Source organism: Ursus maritimus, unplaced genomic scaffold (assembly GCF_017311325.1).
Source record: "Ursus maritimus isolate PB19 unplaced genomic scaffold, ASM1731132v1 scaffold_32, whole genome shotgun sequence".
Classification (NCBI taxonomy): Eukaryota; Metazoa; Chordata; class Mammalia; order Carnivora; family Ursidae; genus Ursus; species Ursus maritimus.
The window spans coordinates 14655681-14666319 of NW_024425786.1; the positions used below are offsets into that span (position 1 = coordinate 14655681).

General features: G+C 52.6%; 1 protein-coding gene across 1 annotated transcript in view; it reads left to right on the top strand.

The window, feature by feature from the left end:
- Positions 1 to 10002, top strand: part of VWA5B1 (von Willebrand factor A domain containing 5B1) — a 43499-nt gene extending 33497 nt beyond the window's left edge. The window contains exons 16-21 of the mRNA XM_040645550.1: positions 1508 to 1645; positions 4052 to 4183; positions 6527 to 6601; positions 7211 to 7280; positions 7795 to 7912; positions 9405 to 10002. Coding sequence (XP_040501484.1) covers positions 1508 to 1645; positions 4052 to 4183; positions 6527 to 6601; positions 7211 to 7280; positions 7795 to 7912; positions 9405 to 9911 — 1040 coding nt within the window. The 3' untranslated portion in view covers positions 9912 to 10002. The remainder of the gene's footprint in view (positions 1 to 1507; positions 1646 to 4051; positions 4184 to 6526; positions 6602 to 7210; positions 7281 to 7794; positions 7913 to 9404) is intronic.
- Positions 10003 to 10639: the final 637 nt, after the last annotated feature.

The window sequence follows — 10639 nt, forward strand, 5'->3', positions numbered from 1 at the left end:
GTGACATCCTTTCCTTGATCAGCCCCCAGCCCCCAGACGCCTCCCCCCAGCCTTGGGCTCCTGCACCCCTCCCACCCCGTCCGGCGATCCGGTGATCTGTCCTCTCCTCTCTTTCCTTTTCCCCCTCTTTTACAGTCCCCCATTCCGTCTCACTTCCCAGGGCTTCTCCTTGCAGCGCCCCCTGTAGGGCTCCAGAGACAGAACAATGGGGCCAGCCCTATCGCGCCAGACCTGCTCCCCTGGGACCACAGCTTCTTACAGAACCCATTAGACCTAGTTGGTCCACTCACTCACTCATTCGTCAACGCCATTTATTGATTTTAGATCATCCCGGGGCCAGGCTCGAGGCTGAACAGTGCAGTGACCACCACAATTCCCATCCTTACTTATGGCACGGACCAGCAGGGAAGCTGATATGAATCAAATAATTATACACACAATTAATTGAGTGCATTTGTCCTGAGTACTCTTAAGAAATACAGGGATCCAAGAAATCCTATAACGGGGATGGTGGGGCAAACTTTCCTAAGACAGTGATTCCTGGGATCACGATGGTGCACATTTGGAGAAGAGATCGGTATAGATCTAGAGAACACTACTTGTGATAGAGTCATGCTTTGTTTATACAATAATATACTGCTTATATTTTACATTACTTGTTCTTTCGTATAATACATTTTTTTTCCTGAGCACCTCACCGTACAGTTTACAAAGCACCTGTCCATCCCTCACCTCCCTGGTTGCTTACATAGCCCTCTGGAGGCACCGAGCCACAGAGACTGCTCACTTGTTCAGTGGGAAGAACTTGGGTTTGGGGGTCAGATCATCCTGAGTTCTGATCCCAGGGGTCAGATCATCAGAACGCAGGATGATCTGACCCCAGGGCCATTACTAACTTGCTGTGTGACCCTGTGTTTTCCACTCTCCCTCTCTGGTTTTCAATGTTCTCTGCAAGACTGTCCCAATGGGCCAGACCAGTGGTCCCCACCCAGCTAGGGGACCTGTAAAATCCTGCAGCAAAGTTTTTATCGGATAGCTGCAAAATGAAAATAGAGAATACAGGTGACATAGAGGGTTATTGGGGTTTGGTTTTGTTGTTTGTTTAATTTTATTTTTAAGTAACCTCTACACCCAACGGGGGACTCAAACTCACAACCCCAAGACCAAGGGTGGCACGCTCTACTGACTGAACCACCAGGTGCCCCTAGAGGATTTTTTTTAGATAACGCTCAAGTTATTTAAGGGGTGTAACTATCTTTTTGTCCTAGATGTCTTAGCTCTTTTACATTAAAATATCCTTATTTTATGAAATCATGATGAAGGTTAATAATCTTGGGGGCAGGGGCTTAACTTAACTGGCAAGTGGGCAGACCCCTTGATTTTAAGGGCTTATGGAATCCCAAAGACAGGGACCACTGGTCTAGCCCTTTCTTTTAGCTTCCAGAACGGCTGTGTCAGGTAGGACTTTCTGGGTCCGCACACCGACCCCCAGCTTCCCCATCCGCAGGGTCCAGCCGCCGTTACCAGGTGAACGCTGTGCACACCAGCAAGGCCTGCAACGTCATCAGCAAGTATACAGTCTTTGTGCCCGTGGACGTGAGCGAGAGGAGGTGCCTGCCCACCGTGGTGGGGTACCCCAACTCTGGTAAGGCAGACGGGCACTTCTGAGGTTCAAGCAGCCCCCCCTTGGCTGGCAGAGGGGAGCTGGGACCCAATGGAGCACGGACCTGCAGAGAGGGGTACAAGGAATAGCCTAGAAGCAAAAAGGCCCCCGGCCAATGGTTCGGTCAGTCACCATAGGGTGGTGGGTACATGAGCCCCCACCCCACTGCTCTGCAGAAGGCAATGAAACCACCCCATTCCCTTTTTCCCACCAAATTAATAGGACTTTATTGTATTTTTCCAACTGGGACAATGTGTGTGGCTCTCTGTAGAAAATTCCAGAATAGAGAGAGACATAAAATAAATAAAAATGGCTGGAATTGACAGTCATCCAGAAGTGAGTAACTAATTACCTCCTTGGTATGACCATCCTTCCAGACTTCTCTCTATGAATATCTGCATGTAGAGAAATCAAAAGATAATTTTTCATGAATTGGATTATACCAATATGTGCTGTGTTCTACAAAACATGGGTGTGGAAAAGATCTTTCCATGGAGGTGAATGTCTCTCACCACTTTGATAGCTGCAGGGTTTTCTACTTTCATCATCATTTAGACAGTGCTCCCAAGCACTTTATCTACATCGAATGATGTAATCCTCAACACGGCTCCGCCAGGTAGATGCTATTATTACCCCCATTTTACAGATGGGAAGACAGGGGCAGAGGGAGTTAAGTTACCTGCCGAAGGTCACACAGCAGTGAGGGGCAGAGCCAGGCTTTGAATCCCATGGCCTGGCTGCAGAGTTTGTGCTCCCTCCGGCTTCTCTCCACTACCACATAAGGTTCATCAGAACCTTTTCCACCAGCCCCCCAGCTACTAGACCTTCAATTTATTCCCCTTTTGATTATTGTAAATTATGGTGCAAAAAACATCTTTGTACCCCTGTCTGGTTATCTCCTTGGGGTTAATTAACTCTCAGAAGTAAGATTATAAAAAAATAATAATAAAATAAAATAATTTAAAAAAAAAGGAGTAAGATTGCAGATCAAAAGGTCTGCCCATTTAAAACTGGGATGTGTTTTGCCAAAGTGGCCTGACTACAAAGGTTGTTCGGGGGTCTCCTTTTCACCTGCTTATCTTTCTAAACGCTGCCAGGATTGTAGGCAGGGGAAGAATCTCTCTTTGGGGAATTTTTTTTAGTTTTTGGGTGAGATACTTTTCACAGGTACATAAACTATATGTACTTTTTCTTTCCTGAATTACATTTTCCCATCCTCTGCAGCTCCTTTTATTTCTTTTTTTTTCCTTTCTTTTTTGTTTTTTTAGCAGACCTCGTGAAAAAATGTTTAAAAACAAAATGTGCCTCTCTTTGTTCCCGTCTCCCTCCTCCCCTGCTGTTTTTTATCTGTGGTACCAAAATCATTGACGACCTGTTCCCTCTTTGGGTTGCTCTCATTTCAGGTTCTGGCCAGAGGCCCAGACTCTTGCTCCACTGGGCATCCTCATTCACTGGGCTTTGTCACCCCGAATGACATTCAGGATGTCTCTCCCTCCCCACGCATTTCGTCCCTCCTAGTGTCTGTAGCCCACAGCCTGGAAGGTTCAGGGACCTGGCCCATGTTTAACCCAAGTCCCACAGCCCCCTAAGACCTGGATCAGTGCTTCCCAAAGTGTGGTTCAGGAAACCAGAACCCTAGTTGCATGTCCTAAGCATGGCCATTCAGCACAAACTAGGAAGTCTCAGTTTAGGAAATACATTTAGGAACCCCTGGATTAAATAAGCTCAACAGTTTTTTTCATTGCAGAACTTGTCAGAGCCTTTAGTATGTTAATATACATCAGAAAGCTCAGAGAAGGGACTGTAGTTTGCAACTTCTTCCAAACTTACCTCCCCTGTAGATCATTTTTTTAAAGGAATAGTTTACAGACTAGTGTTCTCCAAGAGTGGGGCTCCCGAAAACACACTTGAGGGTGCTATAGCTTCATCTCTCTTTATCCATCCCCTATTGGTGAGGTCCTAGGACTCCAGGGGCCTGCCCTGGGGGAGGGGAATGGAGACCTCAGGCTCTGAGACCACAGACTAGGAAAGAAGGGAAATGGGGTGTTCCTGAGAAAACCAGCCTTTTAACTAATTAGAAAATATTGCTGCTTCCTGAGCATTGTCTCGGCAATAGCACGTACTTAGCAAGGTTATTATCCCCATTTTCCAGATGAGGAAACTGAGGCACAGATTGGCTAGCACCCCATCCAGCTACTGAGAGACGGGGCTGAGGTTCAAACCCAGGTCATTCTGGCTCCAAAGCTCATGGTCTTACCTTGTACAATGTCTTTCTGCCTCTGGACAAGTGACAGACTGAAGGCAGAATCGTTCCTGCCAGCCCTGGTGGGGAGGCAAAGGACTGACATGGTTGTACCCGTCTGACCCCTTCTCCTTGTCCTCGTGAAGGTGCTGCATGGCGGATGATCAACTCTCAGGTCCTGACCCGACAGTGGAGGGGCCCCGCTGCTGGCTTCGGAAGGTCTCAGACCCTGCTCGGGGAAGACTCAGCAGCAGGAGACGGCAAATTCCAGAACCTAAGTAAGAGCTGCTTCAGGCGTGTTCTGAAGCCTAGGCCCCAGAGGCACCCTGGTGTCCAAAAGGCCCCACGGAAGCCAGGCTCTGAGTCTGCACTCTGGGCCTCCTTGCCAGGCGAGGCCAGGCCTCCTGGGCTCTCGGAGGCTCAACATGGCCCAAGTGTGCCGCTGTTAACACAGCTTTGCTGAGAGAGCTACTGCTGAGAGAGCTGCTGGGAGCCCGCGTGCCCGCACCATCCCTCTACCTCTCCCCTTTCAAAGTCTGCTGAGCCCAGGGGCTGTTCCCTGACTCCAATCCCTTGAGTCCTCCCAGGCACCGAATGCCAGGAAAACTAATAAACAAGGGGAAAAGCAAGGAGCAGAGAGGCAGTTCCATCTGTTTGGGTCCCACCTTCTGCTTCTTTCAGGATTCCCAAAGCTTCCTTTCTGCCTTTGCCTGATTTCATTGTGCCTGTAGCTTGGGTCCTTAAGCATCTGTGATTTGACCCTTTTGTGACCTGGCACTAAATCACAGGATAGTTTTAATCCTCTGTGTCCTGAATGTGTGCGTGTCTTATGGTCCCTTCCAAGACAGCCTGACTGCTGCACTAGTCCTAACCCCTTCCTTCATGCCCTCCCATGTTCAGTGAGGATCTCCTGCCTTCTTCAGTGTGTGGGAAGGACATCAGAAGCCCCACCCTGCCACTAGGCCAGACACCCAGATCATAACAGATTTTTACCTGAGGGACTCGAAAGTTCTTACAGACATGGATGGAGTAAAGAAAGGAGCAGTGTGTGAAGGGTAGGAGAATATGTAACTCCAGAATTAAAAAGCTCCGCCAGCTCTTTGGTCCCTCAGAGCCTCCCAAACTGGGGGGGGGGGGGGGGGAAGCTGGGCTTCCCGTCTAGAGGAAATTTTTGTCCATCTTTTCATTTCTCCATAGCTCAGTTCTTGGTGGCCCATGGCTTCCATCAAAATCACAAATCCCTTCTTTTCTTTCTTTTTTTTTTTTAAGATTTACTTATTTATTTTGAGAGAGAGAGAGAGAGTGGAGGGGTGCAGAGGGAGAGAGAAAATCCTGAGCAGACTCCCCACTGAGCTGGAGCCTGACAGAGGGCTCGATCCCACGACCCCAAGATCATGACCTGAGCAGAAATCAAGAGTTGGACCCTTAACTGACCGGGCCACCCAGGCACCCCAATCCCTTCTTTTCAGTTGACCTCTGATTCACACCCAAGTGTCTGTATCTTCTAAACTCTTATTCTATCCCAAGCCCTTTCCCTCTCCAAGGATGACAATAGCTAACACGTACTGCGAGTTTCCTTTGTGCTGGGCACTGTTCTCATCATCCATGACTCCTCCAAATATTTGACAAACTTGGTGAGGAAAGCAAGGCTCAGAGACGTCAAGTGACTTACTCAGTATCACACAGTGGATACGTGGTAGAGCCAAGACTTGAAACCAGGCAGTGCCTGGTTCCAGAGCCCACAAGGTTAACGACCGTGCTGCTGGCCTCCCGGCTGCCTCAGTCGCTCCGCACCCAGTCCCTAATTCGCTGTGGAGCTGCTCCCGAGCTCCCGGTGATAAACAGAGCTTCTGGGCCCTCACAGAGCCACTAATGGTCTCAGAGGGGAGACAGGCTTTGATAACATTTGTGCATGAAGCCTTTTCCATATTTTGTACTCTTCCCTTGTGGTATATTGCCCATCCCGGGCTGGACAAATAACGATCATAAGAATAATCACCCCGATGATGCATATTGAAGAGACCACGTGCAGTTATTATCCCCCATTTTACAGATGGGGAAACTGAGGCTCAGAGCCCTCTGACAAGTCAGTGCCATGTTCTGATGCCTCCTGGAGAGTTGGCATGAGCCCCTCCTCAGTGAGGCACAGCCCTGGTGAGCTGATGCCCACCTCTCCCCCTGCCGCCCTCAGACCCCTGACCTGCTCCCATTTCCCTGCTGGGTCTGTAGCTCGGGGCTTTATTGAGCACTTCCCTTGGGCCAGGCATTAAGTACTAGCTGGGTATTACCTCCCTTAATCCCTACAACAACACTGTGAGACAGATACTCGGATCCCCACTTTGCAGTCTAAACTTATAAAGGAAGCAACTTTCCCCGGGGTCACACGGCTAGGCAGTGGGGGAGTCGGGATTTGAATCCAGGCATATCTGATTCTTATGGTGGATCAACGGTGTTACCTTTGGAAGACAAAGGCCCACACAAGCAGGGGTGGAAACCCTGACCTTGCTCTCCCAGCCCAGCCCCAGGTAGTGTGAATTCGGACCTTCACTCTCCTGGGGGGGATGAGAGGTGAGAAAGGGAGGCCAGGGGAGCTCAGGCCTCACTGGCTTCGTCTGTTGTAGATGTGGAGGAAAGCCCCACTGCGCCCTTCGGTGAGACCACGTCCCCAGGCCGCGAGAAGTATGCTGCTTCTGAAGGTGAGTAAGCGGGCAGAGGACTCTGTCCTTAATCAAGGTAGTGGCAGGGATTGATCCTTGGGCTAGGAGAGTGTCTTAGCCCAACAAAGTCCTTGTGGTTCATTTATTCTTCAAAACATCCCTACGTGAGATTAATAGGAGTAATCCTTAATCTAAAGACGGGGAAACAGACTCAGAGAGGTGAAGTGACTTGCCCAAGGTCACACAGCAAGTTAGTGACAACGCCAGGCCTGGAATCAGACTGCCCGGTTCCCAGCTGAGGGACCATTTCTACCACCTAACTATGCTTAGAAGCCCCCAGCAATGTGCCAGGGAAGGAAACTCAATGTCTCCACTCAGGGATGGGAGGCTTATGTGAAGCCATCACTGCCCCCATGGGTAATCTTCCAGAAGACACCAGCAGCCTTCTTACATGTGGACATACGTATTTCATCCTTCACCCCACAACCCCCCAGGTCAAAAGCAGCCCTGCAGTCTAAAGGTTAGCTCGGACCCCCAGCGATGTAGGCAGGCCCCTGCTCCTCTCTGAGTCTCTGATTCCCCGCTGGGCAGTGAGCAGTTGGACAGCGTCATTTGTCAGGCCCCAACTGTCATTCTGTGGCTCTCCAGGTCCCCTGCGCAGTCTGGCTGCCAATACGCTTTCTTCCTTCAAGACCTCAGACTCTCTCTTTGGATCCAGGTACGTGGGATTTCCACCGGAGTAGGCTGTACCACCACCTGCTTCCCCGGGGCCGTCCCTGGCTCGGAAGGCGGAAAGCAGGCCCAGCCTGACATTTAGACAAAACTGAACCATCTGAAGGGTATCGAGAAGGCCCGCTACCCCCAGATACACTGTCCCCCCCACACGTCTGTGGTCTCCGAGCAGGTGCAAACCCCCTGGGAGGGCTAGCCGAAGATTCTCTGGCCATGGGCTGAACGAGAGATACGCTATCAGGAAAAGGTCACAGAAAGAACACTAACAAGTTCCTCGTCTAGGCTGCGACTAACTCACTGAGTGACTCGGGAAACGCAAGCCCCCCCCCTTCCCTGGGCCTCAATTTCCCCAGCTGTCAAATGAGGAAGTTGGAGGAAGCCATTTGTCACATCCCTTCTGGCCCTGACCTTCGGAGGCGGCTGAGCTGGTGCTGGGGGATGGGACGACCAAGGACGCCAGGGGGCAGCTCTGACCACTCTCCCCGGTTCCGCCCACACAGGCTGAATCTGAGCAAGTCCAGGCTGCTGACTCGAGCAGCCAAGGGCTTCCTGAGCAAGCCACTGACCAAGGTTCCAGAGTCAACCCCAGGGAGCCAGAGTTTCGACTACATCCCGCTGGTGAGTGCCCTAGACCCCAGACCTTAGCCCCCAACACTCTCCGAGGGGCCTTCCCGTGAGCCTCCTACCCACCCCGCCCCCTTCACAAAGGGAAGAAGACCGAGACCTTCCCACCCAAGTAGCCAGCAGGGCAAGGGCCAGGCACTAAGAGTGTTGCTAGAAGCCAGCGTCAGCATCACGAATATTCTTTGCAATCTGCTCTCTTTGCTTTAAAAATGCACAGGAATTTTGCGTTCTACTCCACCATCTATGTGTGTTTATTTTCCAATACATAAAAATAAGCCTCGAAATAGCTCACAAGTGAGTAAAATTAACACCCCAGGGACACGCACCATGTTTAGCAAGTGACTCTGCAGACAGCCCAGCAGGCTGTGGCAGGGCGAGAAGCCCAGGTCTGGAGCGGGCGGGTGGCGGCGGCGGTGGGGGGGGGAGTCTCTATATTGAAGAGCAAGGGGGCCTGGCCCCACCACATGGGAGGCCCAGCGGGGCTTGGGGATCAGAGGGTGCAGGGAAAGGGGCCACGATGTGAACTGCACTCCATAGCCCCAGTCCCTACACGCCCAAGTCATAGCATCACATTGAACTTGCGGATCTCCTGGGCGGCAGAGCCCTGTACTTGCATGAAGTGTTTAAGGAGCCAGGCACCGCGCTAGACCCTGGGAGACAACCTTGAACTGGATGCACATAGTCCCTGAGCTCACGGCACTCAGTGTCTAGTGGGGACACGGACAGGGAACCAGACACTCCTGATGCTTGGGCACTGTGAGAGCAGAGGTCGGGTTCGGTGGGGGAGAGGTGGCAGCTGGGGGGACACCGACTCCAGGTTTGAGGTCAGGGAGGAAGGAAGCCTGACTGCCTGAGGAGTGCAGGGGTCATGGCAGGCAGTATAGAGAGGAGAGAGCTCAGGGGCCCGAGAATTAGGAGTTGGGGGCGGGGGAGAGTCAAGGATGAGCCAGAGCTCTGGAAATCGCAGATTCTAAGAGAAACTTGAAGTCACTGAGCTGATGGCCTCCAAAGAGCGCCATGGTCTATGCCTTACCCAAACCCCTCAAATGCAGGGAAGAGGAGGAGCATGGGTGCAGGGGAGGAAAGTGGAGGCAGCCGGTGGGTTGCAGAGCTGAGTAGAAAGGACACCTGTCGGGACTTAGAAACTGATCAGTGTAGAGGGAGGGAGACGGAGGTGAGCTGCCCAGAGTCTGCGGAATGGCAACGGATGGCCCCCATGGCTGAGCGGGACCCACTTGCGCAGGACAAGAGGCAGGTGTGGGGTGAAGATATTGGCTTGAGCCTGATCGGCCTGAAGTGCCCGTGGGGTAAGCTCAGAGACGCTCAGTTGGCCGGGGTATCCGGCAGATATCCCAGGCAGGAGGGGCAGGCTGGGGGCAGGGGTGGTTATGAATGGGCGGGCTGTGTGGACCCAGGCTTTTGCATGGCCCTGGGGCTCCACAGGCTAAAAAGTTTGAGGCCCACTGAGGGGCTCCCCCACACACAGGTGTCTCTGCAGCTGGCCTCCGGAGCCTTCCTGCTCAACCAAGCCTTCTGCGAGGCCATCCACATCCCCATGGAGAAGCTCAAGTGGACCTCACCCTTCACCTGCCACCGAGTGTCCCTCACCGCCCGCCAGCCTGAGTCTAAGGCCCCGAGTCCCCAGCTGTGCACCAGCCCCTCCGCGCGGCACCCCTCCTGTGACGGCTTCTCCCCGGAGCCCCTGGCAGAGGGCAAGCCAAGCTGGGAGCCCAGGGCGGTGATAGAACACACAGGGAAGCTGTGGGCCACGGTGGTGGCGCTGGCATGGCTGGAGCACAGCTCGGCCTCCTACTTTGTCGAGTGGGAGCTGGTGGCCGCCAAGGCCAGCTCGTGGCTGGAGCAGCAGGAGGTGCCCGAGGGCCGCACACGGGGCACCCTCAAGGCGGCCGCCCGCCAGCTGTTCGTGCTGCTGCGGCACTGGGACGAGAACCTGGAGTTCAACATGCTTTGCTATAACCCGAATTACGTGTAGTAGGGGTGGGAAGGGAGGAGGGGGAGGGGACCGTGTGGGCCTGGCGGGGGAGCTTTTGCAGCTGGAGCCAATATACTGGTTGCTAGAAAGAGCCCTGGACTGGCAGTCAGGAGGCCTGAGTTCAATCCCAACTTTGCTACCACCTAGCTGTGTGGCTGTAGGCCAGCCCTAACCCCCCGTCTGGGCCTCAGTTTCCCCACCTGTAAAATAAGTTCATAAGGTGAGGGAGTTGGACTAGATCTCGAGAAGCTCCAAAGGTTCTTCTCGGCCGGACACCCAGGCAGCCGTGGGGTGGGGAGAAAGAAAATACAGTTTAAACCCCAGTTCTCTCTGGAAGAGGGTCTGGAAGAGTGGCTTAAAATCAATCCACTGAGGGGCAAAGCCCCCCTCAAATAAAAGGGTGGATGAGCGAACCCAAAGACTGCCAGTTACCAGACGTGCGAGCTCGCATCTCGGCATGGGAGACCCCCTCTGCCTGCTGCCTTGTCTCCATGGTGACCATCCGGCACCCCAAAATCCCACTTACAATCCGACTGGAGAAACAGCCTTCCCAGCAGGTTACAGAGAGTTGCTCGGGGCCTTTTCCCTGGGCTTGGAAGCCATTAGTATATTTTAGTTTGCAGACTCTCGGTGACCTCCTGTCTAAGAAGAGGAGGCGGGGAGGACAAGGGGGGGGCACCCTGCCAGCTGAGGTGTTAATGCTAAGCTTCAGTCTGTGCAAAAGTGTC